General features: G+C 28.5%; 1 protein-coding gene across 2 annotated transcripts in view; it reads left to right on the top strand.

Moving 5' to 3' along the window:
* Positions 1 to 25,201, top strand: part of LOC114131757 (neuroligin-4, X-linked-like) — a 502,436-nt gene that overhangs the window by 223,162 nt on the left and 254,073 nt on the right. For both annotated transcript variants that reach the window (XM_050199849.1, XM_050199848.1), the window contains one exon: positions 13,058 to 13,671. In XM_050199849.1, coding sequence (XP_050055806.1) covers positions 13,260 to 13,671 — 412 coding nt within the window. In that variant the 5' untranslated portion in view covers positions 13,058 to 13,259. The remainder of the gene's footprint in view (positions 1 to 13,057; positions 13,672 to 25,201) is intronic.

Below are 25,201 nucleotides of genomic sequence, written 5' to 3'. Positions count from 1 at the left end.
CCACACAACGTGCGGGGTAGAGATTACACGTTTTGTTACTAAACCGTTAAATTAATTATTGTAATACATTCAAGAAAATACCACCGTCTATCGTAGCCGTGCGTCAAGAATATAGAAATAATATTGTTACGAATCGTTATCGGACACAAAGATTATATTATTATTTTCAACTAGGTCCTTGTGTTAAGTACGGTATTGATGGGATTTGATGAATCGATGATGACAACGGTGACATAACATATTATTGTCTTTATTAATCACAGATAATGCGGTCTGGTGGTTTCAATAATAATTGAAGTGTGCCATTTTGTCACATACCACGAATCACAACCTGAAGTCATACGCGATGGATGTCTGTCAAGCGATATTGTAAGATACGTTTTAGTCAAATAGTCAATGGTCATACATAGGTGTACATATTTCGATGCAGTCTAATCGTTACCTCTATCTGCCGGACGACAGCTATATAATTTAATAATATAACATACGGTTCGTATTTGACCGCGTTTGAAAAACTACGTATGAGAACTAACTTTTTTTCCCCCAAACGATGAAACCTCTGACCGTCGGCGTGGGGGCCGATCAAGTGCACGTGCTATATTCTTGCAGTTTCCTTCGGATTTTGCACACAACTCAATCGGACACCGGATGCCCGGAAAAACTTTTAAGCTATACGCGATAATGTAAAGTTTGGTCCTGTTGCCCACTTCGAAACACACTCTTCCTGGAGCTCACCCCTTATTGAACTTGCGGGTGAAGATGCGCGGAGATAACTTACGTGTAAAAGCTAGTTTACACTACTACCGATCGTAAATAAGTAGCGAAATCGAGTAGCGTTCTGCGTCCACGATGATAGGATATAGCTATCCATATTCGTTTATAGTGAATATAAAAATAATAGTGATATAAACTAAAACGCCGTTGGATGCTTCGTGCGTAGCACTTACGAGTGGATGAAAGGTTATAATATACATATGGCGGACTATACTATATTATTTTATACTATGCAATATGTATATATATATATATTTGAAAAGGTCAACGATTTTCACTCTTAACAATATCAAAAGTAAGCCCCTCCGACTGGCCTCGCTGCAGTTTATGGGTTATAAATTAGTATGGATTAAGTAAAATATTAGTAGATGCTTTTGAGTTAAAACAATTTTATAACGTTTCTACGACAATCTCATCCTTACGATATCATCGTGAAATAACGTAAAGTACTCTCGGTAATCCAATGTTAATACTATATAAAAAAAAAAATATATGCAATTTGTGAATACTATAATTTATTTTCGATTTGGCAGGGAAGAGGTGTCGCGAAAACATTTCAGAATAGGTCTCTCAGAAACACGTGAATGTCTTGCTATTTAATCGCATATTTTTTTTTTTTTTTATTGATTTTACATTTAATAGTTTGGCTGGATTTAGTATTCAATGTATTAGTCATATAATAATATTCACGTATTTATAGTTTGTTATTATGAGATATCGTGACTAACTATGTTAATAGAAAATCGATTAGTTCTAATGAGATTCGTCGCCATATTTGTTCGAACAAAAACTCCAAATAGTTAATTTAAATGAAAAGCTTAAGTGCGTTGCAAATGATCCATTTTAACAACATCAATTAAGGTAATATGAAGGTGCTTTGAGTAATGTGTGTACAAATCGTATATTCGTCTGGTTGTATACATATTGAAGATTGAACGATCGTTAGTAAAAGAGTATCAACTTTGTAGTCTTATAAAGAATACTGTAATTCTCGGAATATATATTTACGTTTTCGGATGAACGAGTAATAAGGTATTGAGACTATGTATTTTCTAACACATTAAAAAAGTATATCTTTGAAATTTAAAGCTACTTTTTAAGTTTTTTTTTTTAAATATATTCAGAATACGTATTTAAAAAACTTAAAAAAAAACTATTTAAAACAATATTCAAATAATAATGAAAAAAATATATTTGAATACAAGACTGAGAAATTATCATTGAAACACGTAACATTTGTACGCATATCATATAGTTATATAATGGTAATACTATTTGAAACATTTTTATTGCTGTTTTTCAATGAACAGTTACCATGTTTTTTTAATAAATAAGACCAATTAATTGATTTTATCAGATATCATCATAATATGATATCAGATATTTTGTAAAATATATGAAATTTTAAGATTAAACAATATAGGTTAGACAAAGCTGTATTAGAAGAAGAATTAGTAAAAGAGTCAAGGGTAGAGAGAAGAGTATAAAAATAGACGGCTAAAGGAAGATAGTGACGGAGAGATGAAAGAAAAAAATATTAGCTTCTTTTGGAAAACTATAATCCGCTTTTTTTTTTATAGCTATGACTCAATTGTTAAGTAGAATATATAACACAGTGCAAAGTGTATCTGTTTAAATCAATTTAAGATTTAGCTAATAGGTATATGAATTGATTCTAACATCTAAAAATAAAGAAAACGCGTCTTTGTGAAATAAAACATTTAATCATTTAAATTGGACGTTATTGAAATCAAACAAAAATTATTTAATACCTATCTAGTCTATAGTTTTAATTATTTTTTTTTCTACTTTTGATCAATTATCCAAACGAGATGACAATAAAAAAATGTATGTATCTATTCTAATATGTTATGTAATAAAACATACATTTATTGGATTTATATTTGTTTGATACGTTGCACATTGTAAATTACTCACATTTTTTCCACTTACAAAAAAATACAAATATTACATATAAAAAATTATTTCTACTTTAAATTAAATGTACAATACATCCAAAAACTTTAATTATTTTGATACATTGCTAATATTTATAATAAAGATTTTGAAACAAAGTTTTCGAATGTTTATTATTCTATCTTTCTCAAGTCTTCATCAAATTGAATAAATGTTTTTTCAATTTCTATTTTAGCATTGTAAATGTTCTCATCACTAGCAAAAAAAATATTCATTCACCTGATCTTAGAGATGTTACTATGCTCTTATTCGACAAATGTCAATATGCATTAACGCGTCCTTTTAAATTTTGTTCAATTTATTTCAGTTGCTATAACAGTCTTTCGTGTTTGGAAGAAGTTGACTTTGTTCGTTTTATTTCCAAACCTGGTACCTTTTTGAGTGCTAAAATTGAAGAGAATTGTTTGTATTCTTCTGCCAAACATTACGTTAGAAAACAGGACTTTTTTAATTTAGCGAAAAACTTAATAGAAGTAATTGTCATCAAAAATGTTTGAATATTTTAAATAATAATAATATAAAGATATCAGAAAATCACATAAAAGTGAATACATTTTATTTCATCAATAAAATTAAAAATATGTCATATAAAATTAATTTACTCAGACGTTTATAGTATTAATTTCAATTATTCTGTGTACCTCAAGGACATCGTCATGTATATGTATCATATGTATTTTGTTGTATTAAAAATAATAATATTTCATATATTTCATAAAAACCTTCATAAATCTAACCAAGAAGATGTTTTATAAATTATAATCCATTGTATTTATTTACATACTATAACATATAATCTACCAATTCATTTTTTTTTTACATAAACCATTTTTTATTAAAAACAAAATTGTATTTTATTGTGTATTATGGAAAATGCATATAGATCTCTTTTTTATGCACTGTAAAATGTGTTTAAAATGTCGATTTGCGTTTTTTAATTAAATTTTGAAAACTGAACATTTTTTTTTTCGTCGTTTGTAATTGAATATTTGCTGTTTAATTATTTAATCATGTATAAAAAATTTAAAATTTGGAGTGGAAGAAATAACGGAGACTGTGCTGACGTATCTATTTAGTTCCACCTAGTCTTTTCTAGATACCATGCTGTAATTAAATAACCACAAAAAAAGGAGTGTTTGATTGAAAAATAAAAATTATTAATGTATTGGTGAAATTAAAAATATATGTATTTTATTAAATTATAATAAGTAAATAATATACATGTTGTGTATAAAAATAGTTTCTTATGTTCAATTTAAAATAACAAACTCGTCATACCTTCATTTGGAAAATCTTCCATTAGTACATTCATATTATTATTATTTAGTATTTTGTAACTGTAAAAAAAATGTCGAATAGTGTCCATCACTCAAAAATATGAATACTCTCAGTTGTAGCACTCCGTACAGATAATTAAAATAATAGTGGTTAACGTTTTGTCTCAACGATATCCAATGTCGGTGGTACCATTTGTAGATTATTATATTATCGTGATCTACGAATCCTTATTTATCGTTTAGTTAAAAAAAAAACTAAATCAATAGTTGACTCGGAATATAAAAATAGTAATGGAATATATAATCTATAATAATTAATAAAAATCTAGGTTTTGTCTAATTCAGCGATACGGCTTAACAGTCGTAGCCAGTAAACATTGCCTAACTACAATACTATTATCATCCTGCAGTTTTAGTGTAGTCGTGTATTATTATTACAAATGCATATTCTGCGATTTCGAATCCATTTCGTTTTGAATGCATGTTATGGCTTATTGCAAGTTTAATATAAATTAGAATACGTTTCAGTGATCCGGAATCCTTTACGAATTATTAAACCACATATATTATTTCTACAAAATTCGATAACGTATAAAACGTTAATTATTTTCACTTACTTTACATAATATCACCCCGACAATCCAACTAATGAAATCGAGTTGTATGCAGAAAACACATTAACGTAAGTTTGTAATTACAAACTTGGCGCGTAATTAAATTTAATATTTTTCAATATTTTTTTTTTTTTTTACACCTCCAGCGTTTCGTTTGCAACTCATGAACGTCGGATACACTTTCCCTAACTAGGATTACATCTCCACGATTTCATGAAGTAGCAACAGTTAATACTTAATAACAAATATAAATTAATTATACGCGTTTACATATTATATATAGCGTTTAATGTTAAATAATATAGAATTAACGTTTAATCAATATTTTATACACTCATCCACATAATATAGTGCTACATGGTAAACTTAAAACAATATTTTGCATTTACTCTTACTTTATACTTTGGTCGTCACGACTTGTTTTTTAAATCCAGTTAATATTGACGAACTATACCTACAGAACGACGTCGATGTAATTTAATTATCGTATTGTTTATCTACATTAATTGGCACATGAAAATATGCAGCTGTTCTTTCAATTAAAAAAAATATACCCACCTATATTTAATTCTGTAAAGAGTATTGATTTTTAATTTTTTTTTATATTTATATGATTGTGATATATCCTTAAATAAATGTCCATTCAAAAAATGCTAAACATTTATATTTTATTAAAAAATATAAGGGTCAAAATAATTTTAAAATAAGATATATCAGTATTAAATATTTAATATTAAAATTATTTTTTTATTTTATTGATTATGAAAATAAAATCTGGATTACACATGAATTTATAGTAAATTATTTTTATTTGAAATAATTGTTAAATATGACTTTTAAATATTGAATTATATGATATGAATTGTAATATTATTGTTATAGAATAGTTATAAAATTGAACTTATGATATTTTTATATTAGAATCGTATTATTTTTTAATTTTTTAAAATTTAAACTTCTTTCTTAGATAGATGATTTTATTTTTTTTTTAATTCAATATGTTGGAATAATAATTAAGTTCATTATGAAAGTAAAATAATACTATATCGAGACATTCGTATATAATATTCGTAACATTTTTAGATAAGTCAAGTATCCTCATAATAGTAGTTTATGGCAACATTTTGAAAATCATGTTATCTTTGTTAAATATTTTTTTATTGAAAATATTATTATTTTCAGTCTGATAAATAATTTTTTAGCTTTTGAGGAGTTATAAAAGAAGAAAACATATTAATTTTATGATAATTTTATTATGAAGAATTTTGACAAAAGTTTTTTTAAAAAAAAAAACAACAATAACAAAAAAATTACAAAGCATAAATTATTAACAACTCTTGATGTATGCTGCCTTAGTTCACTTAAAAAAATAAACAATTCCCTGTGTATAAATAGCTTGAATACATTACATTATCAAAATTACGGAAGTATTACATTTTTTTGCAGTTCACTGTTTACTCATGTAAATGTTGTAGTATGTATATTAATGAAAAAATCTTTTTATTTGACGGTAAATACAACATAAAATATTTCAAAAAAACATTGAAATGAAAGACCACACAAAACACAACACTGTGGTTTTGTTTCATTCAAATCGTAATTTTTCTGGATAAGTTAATACAGGTAGTCGTGCATCTTTTTATCGGGAATAAGGCGCATGTCAACTAACAATTGGACAAAATAAATGAAAACAATATTTGACACTTCAAGATTAGAATGACATACGACCTAAATCGGATAACTGATAAAACATTATAATATTATTACTAAACTTCTTAATAACCTATTTTGTATTGGAATGATGGATTTTAATTGAAACGATAAATATCATAAATTCATTATACTTAATCTTTTACCAATCGTGCTCATTTCCATTTTAAATCGTTTTAAATCTAACTAATCTAATTATACTCATTTAAAATTATGTGTATGTTTTGTTTTATTCTTCTTTTTTTTTGACTGAAGTCATTCTTAGATGCAATGACTGGATTTTCAACTTTGATGGATAGTTAATGGTATCGAATGGATTAGTAGGTATTTTAAGAAATAAAAAATAAAATATATGAACTAATTTTCTAATTAATATAGGTTAGGTTATCTAATTAATATAAAAAACAAATTCTTATATGCAAGCCCCGTTTTGAGAAATTGTATTTTTGTTGTAATTTAGAAAATTATAACTGCGGATATTTGACTTTTAATTAATATTCATATTCAAGTATTTATTATATACGATATATTTATTATAATTCATTATCATATATAATATTTCTTTTATTTGTTTCTAATATTTATAGATACGTTTTTTTTAAATTACTTTGATGTATGTGTGTTTAAAATTTTGTTTTTAGTAACAGAACTTGAATATGTAATATTATATTATTAATATCTCAATTTATTATAAATATGTATTAAAAATAAATACACAGACTTTTTTTCATAAGTGTTTAAAGTAATATTTTCATAAAATTCATCAAAATAATACATTTTTCCTATTATTTTGTCGTTAAAAATTCACTATTTTTTTTTTTATTTAATTACTTAATAATTAAAAATAAAATAGTCAATTTTTCTTATTATATATATTTTTTGTATATTAAATAAAGAAAGAAACATCAATATTGTATGTGGTATTGACATTTTGAGAATACATTTTGACAATACTGTATGACGGTATTTTTACATAAAAATGTATCCTCCAACGAAAAAGTAGTTAAAAAGTATTGAGATTAATTAAAATCTATTTATACCTTGAACCTATTTCACACCAATCTATGGTGTTTTGATATCAACGGTTAGCTTATGAGGCAATCAGCAATAAAAAATTATAATATTAATTATTAAATCAGATTTATTTTTGACAAAAATTAAATCGATCAACCAGTATATTTGTAATAAAAAAAATGAATTACTGATAACATAAAAATATGCTTTGAAATATTAAATTTTCAAAATTGTATTTAATATGTAATGAATTATCATTGAATTCATATTTATTACACAGATGAGTCTTAAAATGGACTGTTCATAGACGAAATATACTGTACTATACTGAGAGCAAGTTTTTTATTTGATCACTTATTATAGTATAAGAATTTTAATATTGGGTATTCTTAATTATTTAAAAATATATTATTGTAAGAGACATCGTCCATTTTGTATGTTACTACTCGTTTAGTGTAAATGTTGAAGCAGATCATTTAGATTTTTTTTTTTTAATAAAGATGTAAATAAACTAAAGTTTGAAGTAATGATTTCCGAGTTATTAATCTTTATGTAAATACTAAGGAAAATTGTCCATGATATTATAAAAGGTTAAAAGAATATAGATTTTGTGATTTGAAAATTAAAGTATATTTTTATATTCCTAAAATAATGATATTATATAATTCATAAACATTGTCTGAGAATAATAAGCACTAAACCAAATAATATTGCATTCTATATTTCATATAAAACCACTGAGTTAGCCAATTTTATTATCCTTAGTAGATATAGTTAAATAATTAAAAAACCACTTGTTTGAATATTTATTATTAAATATCAACATTCTTATAAAAATTGCCCGCAAAATATAATCAAAGAATCAAAAACAAAAGCTTGTATCACTATATGACAGGATAAATAGTTTAAAAAAATGTGAGAATTTAGAAATAAGGTTCTTAAAATACTATATTTAGTTAAAAAATCTATAACTTAAATATATATATTATAAAAATAAAATAGTATTTTTCATGCTTATAGTGAATGTTAGGTGTGTACTTGTGAGATTTAAAATTGTACAAAAAAAAAAACACAAAATTAAAAACATAGAAAGGAGTGTTTTGATTAAATTTTTAAGTAATTGTTATTTATGAACGTCATGTATACTATTATTATGTCAGATTGATTATTATATTTAATATGTAATTACGCGTTTTCACTAAATTGTTGTTAACGATAAAATGTTAAGCTACATAATATTTACATAATTTTATTGATTGTATCAGTGAAATTAGAGCAAGAAATATTTTATAAATACATAATATATCGTGTAGTTTCTCTTACTCCAGATTAACAAAAAACTAGAAACTTGATTCTACAATGGAAAAAATGTCCTTCAACAAGTTTAGACGTTTAATTTTTCAAAATTAATAACAAATGATAACTAGTTACATTTAAATTATTATGATCTTGTTTTTAAAAAAAGAAACACATCTCAAAATAATTACTTTATTAATTATTATGAACCGACAAAAAAGTTATGCATTTTCTAGTGTCCAAAAATTAGATACTAAATATTTATGGAAATGTCATAAACTCATTAAGATCTTGTTAAAAACAACATTTATTTTAATTACACCATCAATATTAATGTGTGGAAATGCATTTAGCTTCTACGACGTTTAATGATTTATTGATTTATTATTGTAATTTTTTAAAACTACCAAAATAGCCTATAAAGTTATCAAATCAACAAAAGTTGTAAATAATACATAATATCATAAGCACTCTGTTAATACTAGAAAATAGTAAGCACATGTATTGCCGAATAACAAGTATGGATAAAAGTGTATTTTATAAAATTTTCAAATCGATAAAATATCAAAGTCATTAAAATCAATATTTATTTTTTCCCCTAAAGTTATATTCTATGTGTTACGTATTAAAATCTTCAAAACCACAATAAAATGATACTGATGATTAAAAGGTAGTGTAATGATACAAAATAATCTACGTGAACACCATTATCACTATACATTATATTTAAATAATATATACGCCTAATAAAGAATTTATGAATAAAAGAAACATGTATGAACGACTATAACGTAAGTTGATAATTTGAGGCATGTTAATACAATAAAATAACTATGTGTATAATATCACGTATATTCATTACGATAAATAATTGTGAAAGTATTATTATTATTATTTTATTAAAGTTGATGTTTTTAAAATCTTTATTCTTTTGAATTTAAGTTTTTTGTTGATTGCTGAAAAATAACGAATTACAATTAATTCGTAAGCACAGACTGTGATTCTGAATCGATTAATTATTTATAGTTGTGCGAACATTGTTTAATATCGTTGTGAAATTATTTGACGTTAATTGTTCTTAATCTATTTGAAATATAATTTTGCTGAAAGTAAATCATATTCAAATTTAAAATTATTGAAACCAATATTATTAATATTATTATTTGAAAAATTGTGCTTAAAAAGATATTTTTTTTTCATTTTAAATGTTTACATAGATATTCATGGTTTCGTGAGAATTCTGTTTGAAGAATCACAATTTTTAAATGTAATATAACATTATTGACAACTATAAAATATATTTTCTGTTATTGATAATAAGTTCTTTAATTATATGATGTGATGTATAGTTATTATATGCAGTTATAAGAATTTTCGAACCTTGTTTGATAAAATACATCGATGAACGTATACCATTCGACAATGCAAATTAGGTACCTATTTAGTGCTTTTTCGTTATACATAATACTTATATATACAACAAGTAGATCTCCTTCCTTTATTCGCGATCCTATAAAGTATTACTAGAAAAATAATTAGTTATAATATGCCAATTAAAAATTATGACTTTACAATTTTCTAAAATTAAACATCGTAGAAGATTTAACATTATATCGTATTAGAGAGTTTTAAACTATATTTTAAGGAATAACTGGAAAGACAGATTAATAAAATCTTTGCTCCATTAAAGTCTTAATAATATATATTTATGTATATTATATATACGTGTGCGTTTTTGTTTGTGTATAACATAATGAACGATTAACGGCAATAATCCACATTATAGTTTCATTAGTCAACCGTTCAATGTAGGTTATATATCTCAGTAAAAATAAATCACGATAATCCAGTGATAATATTTATAATTGTGTATTCTATTTAGTTGCCTATTATGTTTTACAGCTAGTACCATTTCAAATTATGTTACTGCAACACATGTCGTCCAAGTGACTTGATTTAATTGATTCATGCCCATTTAATTTAATATATATGTGTAGCCCATTAGTAGTTATAATATTATATTATACATATAATATTAAATTATAGCGAAAACTTTGTTAATGCCAAACGTTTGCGACATTGCACAGACGTGAACTCGACGTAATTGGTAATCGTAAGCACCTGACAACATTATGCAGGTAAAATACAAAAATGGTTATTATGGTTATTTTTAAATTACCTCGTGTAATTGAATCTGTGTTATAAATGCGCTATTCAAAATTAGACGTTGATGTTCCGTATATAGTAAAGGGAGGTTATGTGGGAAGAGGAAGGAGTATGCTTGAAGTGGAAATGACTGTGACCTACCGCCCTTCAACCGAGCGAAAAATTTGACGTCCGCGGTCCTTTCTCGGCGCGAAACGATCGATCAGAAGTAGTATACACACACACACACACACATATATATATATTTATATTTATATATATGGTGGTTCGGAGATTTTTGATTTTTCACGAGTCCACATGGGTTATTCATTATTCAGCCGCTAGCGATCAAAAGTATGTCGCCAAACGTCATTTGTCATCGTCATAATATATCGTAACCCACTATAATAATATGTTCTGGTCGGTGTTTATTATGCCTAACGTTTTATTATCAACAACGATTTTTGCGGATAATTTGAAAGTTTCCGAACGAACCATAACTTTTAAAATGTAATAAGATTGATACAGTATTTGCTGAATTCTGACACTGGGCAGTGTATCGCATATGATTTTGATGCTGGTAAAATGAAAGATGTGTGTACATTGTTTTTATTATAACAATAATAATATTATATCTATTACGAGTTAAGTCATATTATCACGAGTCACTGTGTTCCATAAATGTTGTACTACGGATCCCTCGTATACTACGCCACAAAGACGTCGCTTAAACATACATATACTTACCTATAACATAATAATATGTCGCAAAAGTTTAACTTTTTCATTACTCCCGAATGCGTCTAAAACTAGATGGCAAATTAAATAATTTTGAGTGTACAAAACATCCGAGAGAACTGTAGTTTTGTTAAATGAACTGCGACTGTATTAGGGGTCGAGGTTCTAAAACAAATATTAACCAATTACCTACCTTGGATTTAAAAAAAAAAATATCTTTCTCTAGCTACATTTCTAATTAAATCCTTTGTATGACGTACCATTTGATATATACAAACAATAAAATGGCTAATAAAATAAGCCTATACCAAAGGTACCTAAAATAAACATTTAAACTACATAAGTTCCTTGATTACATTTGTTTAAAAGTTAAAAGTCTTTTCACTGGTTCGTAAAATTGTAATCCACAAATAAAATACAAGTATTAATAAAATTGGTCACTTAAATTAATTTTTAACAAGATGTTATTAATCAATAATGAGTATGCAATCATAAGTTAAATAAAATATGAATAAAACGTATTTGTTACAAAATAATATTGTTATTAACATAGTTAGATCTAGACATCTGAAGGCTATATATATTATATTTTGATATAAAAATATAATTGTGTGACACATTACAAAATAAATAATTATTTTATTAATATAATATTTATGTTATAAACACAGAATATAATGTACAAATTTCAAAGAAGAGGGGGACTTAAGCACAGCTGTTTCCAAAACGTATACTAGTTATATTACCAAGCCATATTCATTATTCATAAATGTATAAAGTTGTATAATGCGCATAGAGGTATTGTTTTTACTTAATTATGTTTGTTTTATTTTTTTCAATTATGCATATATTAACTCAAAACCAAAACACGTAATCGCGTTTGGGTGTATACTTTGCACAGTATCTCATTTGTTCTTTCAAAAAAAGTAGTTGTCGGTCCTATCCAAGTCGGTCAGCTATTTTTACCAGAGAACCAAACCGAATTATGTTGTTTAGATCCTAAAAACGCGTAGTCTGCGTTCGTAAACGAACCTTATCGTACTCGGCATAGCAGTGATGTATGTATAGCGACTTGTGAGTATTTACTAGATATTTACTAGTATTTACATCATATTATGTATATTGTATGTAGTAAATATACATACATACACAAGATAATCCCTGTGGTAATGAACATATCGTTAAGCATGTTGGCTCAGGAGGTTCGGGTATGTTTGGAATTCTAATACAAGAGCCAAGATTATATTGTCGTTGTGTTCAAACCATATTATTTATAAAATATGTCGACTAATATGGAAACCACAATTTATAGACTATTATATATTATTATGCCTATCGTTTATAAAAGTGGAGATGTCATTAATATTACGAGACGACCATTAGATTGGAGATGTCACGGTTTATTTCCGAATAGTAATCGACAAACAAACAAAATAACTATCCGATAACTATGCTCGCGGATCCGATGTCATAAAAAACGTTAACGTTTTCTTTTCTCGTTTGTCCGTGCAGGTGGATCGACGTCGTCGCGGGCCGCGATTCCGGACGTCAGTGACGGCAGTGGCGGCGGCGGCGGAGGAGGAGGCGGAAGCGACGTCGTCGGAAGTGCCGTAGTGGACGCGATGTCCGTCGTCGCGACGTGCGACCGTCACTGTTAACGTTGTCGCCACCGCCGTCGCCGTCGGCCGCCCGGCCAGCGGTGGTGACGGCGATCATGGTGCCGCCGTGGTGGCTGCTGGTGGCGTTCGTGTTCGGCGGCGTCAGCGCCGCGCTCACGTCCAGCCGGGTGGTGCGCACCAAGTACGGCGACGTGAGCGGCGTGATCGTGACGCCCGACAACCGGCGGCTGGACGCGGTGGAGGTGTTCCGCGGCGTGCCGTACGCCTCGCCGCCGGTCGGCTCGCTCCGGTTCATGCCGCCGGTCACCGGTTCGCTGTGGTCGGGCGTCAAGGTGGCCGACCGGTTCGGGCCGGTGTGCCCGCAACGGTTGCCCAACGTGTCCAACGACACGGCCGCGCTGAAGACGATGGCCCGCGGCCGCTTGCAGTACCTGCGCCGTCTGTTGCCGCACCTGCAAAACCAGAGCGAGGACTGTCTCTACCTGAACATCTACGCCCCGGCCCAAGGTAAGTGTCAAAAAAAACGAAACGAGTAAATAAACCGCGAGCGACCTTTTAACCCGACCCCGACCGACGTCCACTGACTCGATGGACTGACTCGTTTGCGCACATCCAAATTTTTCGCCTAGATATCGGCGACTCGTTTGAGCACAAATTTGAACACTTAGTTACACGTATATTCGATATTTTTTTAATTTGGACTTGCCGCCTAAAGTAGCCCGTGGCGTTTTGTTTTTAAGTAACACGTCAATATACGTATGTATTCAAATTACTAGTAATATAATGAATTTATAAATTTAATCAAATTTCACGTTGATCTGCGGATAATGCACTATTGCAAATTTTCACTAACTGCGAAATTTAGTATTGTGACTTTAATTCAGGCCGAAATTGGTTTAGACGTCATATTCAACTACACAAAATATTATCGAGCGAGAACTTAAATAATGACTTTCAAATTTACAAATGGATAAAATGCTTTTTTGGATCAAGTTTACCACCTGACAAAGTTTCTGATGGATTTTATGATCTTATGTCGATAGCATAAAGTACTAAGACTAGTACAATTTCTATACTTTTAAATTATAATTTAGGGAATTTTTGCGCAAACGAGTAGTACCTTTATTATTTTAAACCTAAAATGTGTGTGCGTAAAAGTATCGTAAAAGGCAAATGAGCGCAAACGAGTCGCATCCTTGATCGATTGCTCATCACGGCAAATGATATTTACCCCGATATTATTAATATCATTATTATTATATATGAACGTAGGTATTGGGTACTCGAGTGTTCACACACGTCAGATTAAGAGTGCTCTGTTTGCTCGTGTGAAGGGCGATAACAATTGCGATATACAGTTAACATCACAGCACCGTACTTATTGTTGCACCGCTAAGACGAGATAGTTAATTTGTTTTTTTTTGTTTCTCATCGCGTGTAATTTGTCTGACGAAGTAGGTACTGCGTTGTCAGCACATCAAAAGTTCTAAGTCAAACGGTGTGTAATTCCGTTGCCAATGCTCTTAGAAATCGAGTTAGTCGTATTAGTTTTAAGTAAGTTTCAACACAAATTCACATAATATACGCGTTATAACTTATAATCACGTAACTTCTCGATCTAGTGCTGTACATATATTATATATATATTACATAATATTAAGCATACGATATTAATATAATACATTTATTTCACGACCGCCAACGTTTGGTCGGTCGTTTTACGCGAAGGTTTTCGAAACGGCCATTAGGTACGAGGATTTTCCGAGCATTTATATACGTAGAGTGACATAAAACACTCAGTTATATTGATCGCCGTGGTCGGTGGCAGAATTCAACGGTGAAATTTTATATTATTAAAATCTACGAGATATCTTGCGAACGCGAGACGGATTTGCGGATCCGTTTCATTTCCGATATGGGCGTTTTTCACCAGGTTATGGAGGGGGGGGGGGTAACCTAAAGAAACGCGCACATCGTCATGATTCATTAATAACAATAATTATACAATTGTATTTCAGCCGCCCGTCTAGTTGTTTATTAGTGGGACTTGTATAATCGTTTGACGGTTCACTCGTTTAAAACTACTATCAAGTCGTTGCGCCGCCCCTTACAATATTATGATTATTATTATTATTATTATTGTAATTATTATTATTATTATTATTATTATTATTATCCTGTGTCCCGGAAAACCGTACTTCCACTAATTAAGCCCCGACGTGTACGCGGTGTAATTATTTCGGGTAGATCACATTATAGTTTAGATTTTTAGCGCCGATACGCAGTGAACTCGGGGGTAGTATTAATAACGCACGCATTCCGGCGTTTCGACGATAACACAAGGAGTTATGGCGATGTTTTTTTTTTTCACAACACGCCCGTTTTTAACCTCCACCCCCTCTGAGCAGTAGGTGTGTACCGTGTATGTTGTATGTATAATGTATATAATATGTATATATAATATAATGTTTGAACACTCGAAATTTTTTTCTCCTAAACACACGGCCGTTCGATTTTATCGTCTGCACGTCGAACGGCCGTATTGTTCTTGCGTGATTTAAGCATTGAAATTCGTATAAGAGTTTATTTTTTTTATTCACGAAATATAATATACATAAAAAAAAATATAATGATAACAATAAGTAGAACACGGACCGTAAAACATGATTTAGAGTAATTATATTCATTACGCTATTGCAGTATATACGTATATAAACGGACCCGTTCGGTTCACGAGCAGTCAGCGATGAATAATAATATCGAATTAGTCTTGGTATGATGAATATTATGTGGCTTTCCGATCGATGGACTAACGTATAATAATAATAAAGTCGTTGTGTCATGCAACATTTACTTATCGTAAATCCGATGGTGTGGCTTTTAAGACTATATCGCCGTTGTTATAGTCGTAGTACAGTCATATCATAACGTATTCGAGACGTCAGACGGACGTGAGTGGAATAATTCTGATAATAATAATAAATAATAAGTAATATGTATACTACGTCAGTCATGCACACAAACGTTGGGTGCATAGTTTTTTCTTTTTGTATGTATTTTCAAGTCAGGTTAGGTTAAGCATTTTCGAACATCATTTTTAAACAACGTCATAATAATATTATATTATTGAAGTCTTGAAAGAAACCAAACAGAAACGCTATAGAAAATAAAAGAAACTAAAATAGTTTAAATTAAATAGCAAATTAAAAATTATATACATATACTGTTGATTAATAGGACGATTATTCGTCAATAGATATCATATTATTATATTTATGCAGTTAAATATTTCAGGCTTAAAGTATTTTTTTTTTTTTTTTAGCAATGTATTAATCATTGTTCAGTTAATTGTTTTTTATTACTATGATAATCCCATACGTTAGTGTAGAAATATTGTTTATCTTTTTACGATCAATAAACTATTAATTTATTATTGTAACAAAAAAAAAAAATAATTTCATAAATAAATATTTTACACAGAAATTAAATGAATTATTGGTATTGTAGTATTCGAAAAACACAGATTTAAAGTGTTGATCACTATATTACATTATTATAATATTTATCGATAAACGATATTTTTTTTAATAAAATTCAACCAATAAACAAAGTACGTATTATAGTTTAAAATAATATAATATTATATATTAATATAATATAGTATGATAATTCATATTACGATGATATATGTGTTTAGGGTACAGATGTCTTTGCTACCTTTATCACAAACTTTTAAAAGTTTAGTCTTGAATAAAATGAACGTATTTATTATATTTTATTGTTAAACAGTTATATTAAATATATTATATGAAATCATATGTTTTTGATTAGAGTTAAGTTTAATTAATTGCAATATTATTTACAATGGATGTTACGCCAAGTGGCACAATTTTCTTATTTTTATCTTAGACCCATTTTTTCGTTTTATATGCTGTCGATCACTCTCAAATTTTTGTTTTTATCATACTTTTGATGAATTACATATTTTGATCGTTTAAAACGCAAATATTATATTCTACTCATGTAAACATCAAACGTTTTATATGACTTGTGGGGTGATCAACTGACAAAATTTTGGGACTGTTAGTAAATTATATTATATAGATACTCTTAAATATATGTATACAAGACGCGTCGCATCACGAATATGAAACGTGACCGCTATTTTATGACCATGTTATTTACGAACTAAATTACTTAACAAAAAAGAAAAAGAAAAAATAACAGTGAGCGTGTTTTGAGAATAGCTTTTGCTGTTAGTTGGCCAAATAGTGGTTTAACAATAATATTCATCGTTACTGTCAGCTTGCATAATAGTAATGTACTACCAAAATAACTAGTCGATCAAATTCATCTATACTTAATCTGTCCTACATATGTTTAATCATTAATTTTATTTTTGTTTACACGAAAACCCATTCCATATTTTTTTTATCTTTTCGATATTTTATTATTTTTATTTCATTACTTTAAAATAAAATAAAGTATAAAAATGTTCCGTTTTTAATTCATCATATTCCATCAAACTAATTTAATATTAATATTATAATAATATTAAATTAATTTCTATAGATATTATAAAATGTAGTTAAAAAAATATGAACTTAATTCGCTACCCGGTGCTTCAAAAATGATGTTTTTACTGGCTCTTATTGTTATTATCATGGCTCAGCAATTAAGTGATGGGAAAACTTTTTTCGGTTAATATCATATTGATAACATCCTAAGTAGTAAAACTTGTATAATATAATGATCTAGGTAGCGATAAATTTAGCAATTATATTTCAATTTTCAATTTCCTATGCTTTGCCAATTATTTTCAACTTAACGCGGCCTTTCCTTCCTCCAAACGAAAGTACTAGTAACTTTTAGGCCAATGTAGATTAATTTTCCTCCACCAACCTCACTTCATAGTGTAAACTCAGGAATTTCCTTAAACGAGCTAAGTTTGTTGAAGTCGTAAAGAACACAACAATAAATATTCTCTAGCAGTATAATAACTATTAACTTTTGAGAGAATTCAAGACATAGAAAAATTCAATGCACATCGATCTCTTAGTGTGTAGTTTGAAAAGTATTGTAGAGTTAAATTACCGAAAGTGTAAATTTCTTGACAAAATATCTTCTGTTGAATTGAAACTAGGCGACTGAAAATCAAATGTGTTTTAATTGTATATTTACTCGTTGACCAATAATAACTTTATTTTTGTTGTTCATACTAAAGAACGAAGCATGACATTAGATTGTATTATACTTTTTTAGTATAATTTATTAAAATAATCAATACAATAATATCAGTCGGTTAGTTGAGGTGACACTAATTTAATGAAAAATACATTTTTATTTTACCTATACTTAGATACGTCATGTTATAATAGATTATTGCCATACGACAAAATAGACTGTCATAAATTTTATCGCACTATCGTTTACCTAATTTAATGGTAACATCGCTTTACATTATGATCGTTGCTCGGTGTGTAGGTAATAATATAATCACTGCAGCGTTGTAAATTGATGGGCATCGTTGTGCGGCCCGGACTGATCAATACAAAATTGACTTCTCGTTAAAAAGCACCATTGGGAAATCATTCCAGAATGGCCTTTATAGGTCCGCGTCTGCAATAGTTTTTAATATTTAAAGTGCGTTTTTCCGAAGATCCGGCCGTGACATTTTTTGGTTATAAGTAACAGCACCCCGTGTAAAATCGTGGGCGATAAAATACGGTCGCCAAGCAAATGGCTCGGAATACGTACACAGTGTACATGTTTCGTCGGGGAAAACACAAAAACGATCGTTCCGTCGTCATAAACGCCCTATATAATGTCCGAAAACCCCTGCCTGCCCACCGCGAAACGGCTGCAGCTCGATTTTATGACACCGGGAAATGAGAAAAAAAAGAAGAAACATAGCACGAAAAAAAAAATAAAAGACTCAGCGACAGCGGCGTTGATAATAATAATAATAATAATAATGATAATAAAAATAATAATAATAATAATAACAGGACCGTCGTAGCGGCGTTTATGTGATATATAACTGTGTATGGTATATACTTATAGACGGTGGGGATTTGTACGAGAATTCCTTAAAAGGACGAAGTGTGTGTCAGACGACCTGACGTCAATAATTTATGCGAGCGGTGAGGGTGTTGAATGAACGAAAAATTCCCCACTCCTTTATTGACGGTGACCAACTGGTTTTATTTATAATATTCTTCCCCAGGCGAAAACTGCTATGGTTTTTGAAGACGTGATTGGTTTCTGTGCCAGACAAAATACGTCGCCGTGTGCAGAACGGTAAAATAAAACTATACGACTGCGCAGAATAACGATCTGGGCTGAGAGGTTATTGCGGATTTTCTCGAGCTCCCAGTGCATCGTGTAATTACAAAAAGAGTCATTTTGATTCGTATCTAACCGTACACGTACAATAGGCTTATAGTATACTCTTTTGTTTTAGTAATAGGCAGTAGTTAAAAAAAAAAATATATATATATATATATTGCATTAACTGTCGGGAAACCGGGCTTTTCTCATCGTGTTTTCACAATCGTTTACTATTATTACTCGTCGACAATATTATTCGATTACATCTTCATCGTCGACTGTAAAAATGTATCTCAGAAATCGATCTGGATAATTAACATATCAATCATACGCATAATTCCACACCGATTCCGATTAATCAAAGATATGTTTGATGAAAGCAAAGAACTAACTCATTGAGATCTGTAGGCATTTATATTTTATTGGACTATAAATAATAACATATAATATATAATTATTATTGAACGAACAAAATTTAAAATGTTGGCATGGAATTCATTTATTATAAACACCACGGTTTATTATTGTTCGATTAATCTAGTAACTAGATAAATACAAAGTATGTTAACTCTACACATATACACACGTTCTTCTTGAATAGGCATTTGATTTATTGTTTGTTTATCTGGTATGCTATGCTATTTGGCTAAATATAGCTCATTTAAACGGCCTAAGTTATGTTTATCTAAATTTGAAGTTAGTACAAACAATAATATATCTTTTGAACGATTTTCGCTTACAGTTTTCATTTTTGATTTGTGTGCGTGTGCGTACCAACAACTAATAATCACCTGTTCATAAAATTGTCTTTAATTTTCTCTCGTTAGGTTACATTGCAATTCCGATCGGATTTATATGGCACACGACTCTCGACTGCATCTGTGGCGTCGGTCGTAAGGCCGATTGCCATATACGTCGGTCGTAGAGGAGGTTTTCTTCGTGCGTGAGGATGTCGCAGGGGTGGCTGGCACCCGTGACCCATAACAATAATATGATAACAAACCGTTTTCTCCAGTACAATACAATTGACTGCGTGCTAGGGCTAATTGATGCAAATTAGCGGTTTCCACTTAATCATCTTATTATAATATACAACGTTAAGGGCAGAAAAGTTGATAACACCATTGCAGTAGATTTCGCAGTGCTCTAATTCCACGAGATTTCGTAAATAAATTTGTTATTATATACGTATATACCGGCGTTAAGTAACCGAATAATGGTTTACAAAATATAATACGAATGGAACGCCAACCGGGTCGCTGTATAACGCTATAATGATATTATGGTTATTACGTCTCTGGAAAACGTGCGATAATCAAAAGAAAAAAAAAACAACAACAACTATACAATACAGTAACGGCACTTGTCGTGAAAACACGAACCAACAATGTATACAGTGTAACTGTTTCGCTAAACGGATATAATTCGTTTTAACGCAAGTCGTGTACGCATGTAAACTTTTGATATTGCATTCTATAAAATACGGGAAATTTAAATAGGTACACCTTTTGTAATAACAAAATAATACTTAACGTTTAATATTTTTTTTTCCAAACAGACTTAACATCATATTATTAATTTATTTATTTTCATTCTCGGTTCTAGAAGGTTAATCGAACCATACATTGTGATGACGAATCGGATGATATTATGAATAATCAATAGTTTTTTGTTTTTTTTTTTTTTTTTTTTTTTTTTTTGAGATGAGAAAAGTAGCCGATAACAATGCTTTGTTATTACAAATAATATTGTAAAAGTTATGAAAGTAATAATATAATAACGGACACCCGTTGTTTGTAAAATATTATTTTCTATTTTATTCGCGTGCAATAAGCAAATAACTTTGGTCTATATAAATATTTTACCGAAAAAACATATAAAACGATTTCCACGTTTGCACTGGACGTGAACTACGTACATAATAATATTTTATCTAAATATTTGAATATGATATTTAAATTACTACGAATCCGACTGCGACGCCGTAAACACGTAAATATAAGCTGATGATTGAAAGATGGCGAGATGCTTACCCAAATTCAATGTCCGACCGAACGTAATATTGTTGCACGTATTCCTTACATAGGAAGCCATTGTTTTTTTGATGGAAAAATACGTTTAGCGTTCAAAATAAATTGTATTGGCCATAAATATTTGTTTACTTGATAAAATATTGATCACGCGAATGAAATATAATACACTTAAATACAACGGAACAACTACAAAATAATATACCTAATATTATTTACCGAGAATATAATAGATATAATATTATTATACGTAATTGTATCCATTCGATTTTTGAAATTAATATAAATCAAAATTTATATCGAAACAGCGTGTGCGTAAATCAAAACGCATTATCAAGAATGTAGTCTAGATTCATACCAACAACAACACTATAGATGTCTATTTTAGACAAAGTTTCGTATATTGACATACATGCATAATATCACAGATAAGCAGCAGCCGATAATGTTCAATGACGTTCCTCGAATCTTAAAGTTTTCCGATTTGACACAAAATGATAGTGATCGGTGACGACGCGATGTGTTGCAAGTGTCTTATAGTTTTATCTTATACGAATAATATATTCAAATTTATCGTTCAACGAATTAATATTGTGTGTTAACCGGAAAAATCGTTTTAGAAATTACAAGACGTGTTGCATTAACGAATCAGACTCAACAGTATACTCGGGAATCGTATCAGGATCACTGATGGGAATTATAAAATTAAAAAAATGCTATTACTTGGGTAGTCGAAATGTACTCGAACTGAAATACGAACACCGAAAACAACTATTTTTTTTTTCCAATCGTACTTAATATGTCAACGCACCGTACTGAATGACTATGACTTACAAGTGAACAAACAAAGGTGACTAATAAAAACAGCCACTTTCAATTTCTGACGTAATTATATATTGTGTAACGATAACGACGAATAGCCTGCCACTCTATTTTCTATATAAACTCTCGATGTTTTCACTGGCAGTAGAAAATGTACAGTCGTTTGTTATTGACCACACAATATGTATTATATTTAATAGTAAAATTAAATTACAAGCGACACCGGTAGATGTTTTATTTACTATAAATGATAATATTATTGAAATGTATCGTTGACTGATACCATTAAATAATTTTCGTATTTGTGTTATATTTTGTTTTGTTTTTTTTTTGCTCATAATTATAATAAACAGAACTATTTAATATAATTACCTGCGCTACAATAGTATAATATGCTTAAGTCACCGAACCATACATACATGAGCGTATCAGTTTACTCATTTCATTCATTATTTTTTTTTGGAAACTCAAAATATGATATATTTTGACTGCATTTTATGTCTTAACATAAAATTTACTATTAAATATTATTAAACAACTGACATTTTGTTGAAAAATTTTATATTTTTAATTGTAATTATGCATTTTTGAAGTAAGCTATTAATTAATTTTATTAATTAAAAAAAACTTAACGTTTTATTATTAAGCTGTATTATATAATATCTTTCTTCTTAAAAACTATTAGTATCAATGATTTTGATGATTATTTTAGTTCTTTGTACACATTTTATAAAAATTAATGTTAACAGTAGATAATAAAATGGCGTGCATATTATGAAGTATACAGGCTGTACGCATTGGTCTCTTGTTCTAGGTATTTGTGGTATTAGTGTTGTTTTATCGAGAAAATAAAATATACAATGCAAATTTTTTTAAAAAAAAACGTATTTGTTACATGTTTAAAGAAAAATGTGTTTAAAAAAATTTCGATTACCCTGTTCGTATTTTAATTACAATGTTTTGAAAAATTCCAACGATGTAGTGAGAAAAAAATAATTATGCGCCTTTAACGTTTTAAATAATGTTACATTTATCACATAACATTTATATATACCATAAAGAATACACTAAATATACATTATGAAATTGACCAATATAAAATATATACAATAATCATTTTTAGAATCGATCTATCCACATGATTATTTAGTAAGGATCAAAGTTATAGAATAGACCACGTATAACCATGGTTTATTAGTACTCTTGACACTATATAAGAAATTTAGGACTATATCCAAAGTTCATGTTATTATAATTTTTAAATATTTCATACTATTACTGAATGAGTGTTTTGTGTAAATAAAAATGTAATATCTGTTTTTAAAATTAAGAGGGGTTGGGTTCTTTTAGCCTTTATAGTGTATATTTAAGAATGCTAACTTTAAAAAAATACCTTTTTAATAATTTCTATTATTTATTTTAATAACATACAAATATAAATACATTTATATACATATTATTATTATAATATACATATTGAGTACGATTTTTTTATTAATGCCTAAACTAAAATTATATTATTAAATAAAAAATAAAAAATATTTAGAAAATAAAATTGTATTATTGTTATAAAAATTTAGATTTATTATATTTATTTATTATTTATTAAACTTGCGTTATCCCATTCAATTTGTTGATAGTTTGTTTTCTCTAATATTGACGTAAAGTAGGTAGCGTAATCAGTTTGTTGAATACCTAATATACTATTTAGTTTAGATTACTTCAGGATTGACTCGTGAAATATTGTTTTGAATTAACAAACATGTTTACCATATTTATGAAAATGTATAATATTCAGGAATTTCTTTCTTGTTTGACGCAAAACAAAACGTTAAACTTTATAACGATTTTGTTTAAAACAAAAAGTGAAAACAACTCTACAAAAAGTTTGTTTGAAATTTATACTATATTACCATCGTATTATTCCACTTGTATTTGAAGTTGTTTAAAATTTAAAGTGTATAATTTTCCCAACTCGTAGAAATTTTAATTTTTAATAAGAGTTTTCAACAAAAATATTAGTATTGATTTTTTTTTTCAGTTTTACTAGTGATTAGTAAACATAACTGTTATACGTTTTATTTTATAACGTTTATTCATTAACATTTTTTATCACACTATGGACAAAAAAAAAAAAAAATAATTTTGAACTATGGCTCTAAATAATATAAACATTAATATTTATGAAACGATCTTTTATTGCTATTCTATTTTACTTTCGTTGTTTATTACAAGTCATTATAAAATTAAATGTTCACTGTTCTTTATTACGTAGGTATAATTATATATTTTTATGATGGACATTAATCTAATTGTATTATTTTGAACATTGTTTTAATATTTTTTTCTGTTTATGGTAAACTATTTTGTATGTTTAAAGACGTTAGATAATTAAGTGTAATCCACACCAATTTTATAATATACCTGAAATTTTGGTTATAGGTTTGTAAAATGCAATTTTTAAATGTATTCACATGATTTCAAAAAAATAATAAATTATATAATAAATAATTAATAATTTAGGAACAAAAAATAATAATAATACTATTTTAAAATTTTCAAGTTTTGAGGGTTTTTAAATAACTAACTGTTTTACCAACTGATATTTCAAACAAATTAAAATTCTCGATGTGTAACTTGATTTTTAGCCAACGCTACGATTGACTGACTAAAAAAAGAAATGTACAGTTAACATGGTTGGAAATTCGATACCGGTATCGTATAATTATGGTTTAACTGAACGCTTATTACTAAAGCACATCACATATTTATATTGGATTAAGAATATTATCATAATTTCCTATTCAACGTTGATAATAAAAGCGAACAGAGTTACACCGATACGTGTGTAATTA

This window comes from Aphis gossypii, chromosome 2 (genome assembly GCF_020184175.1).
Source record: "Aphis gossypii isolate Hap1 chromosome 2, ASM2018417v2, whole genome shotgun sequence".
Classification (NCBI taxonomy): domain Eukaryota; kingdom Metazoa; phylum Arthropoda; class Insecta; order Hemiptera; family Aphididae; genus Aphis; species Aphis gossypii.
Note: the sequence above shows the minus strand (reverse complement) of the source record. Positions and strands in the feature narration are given on the sequence as shown.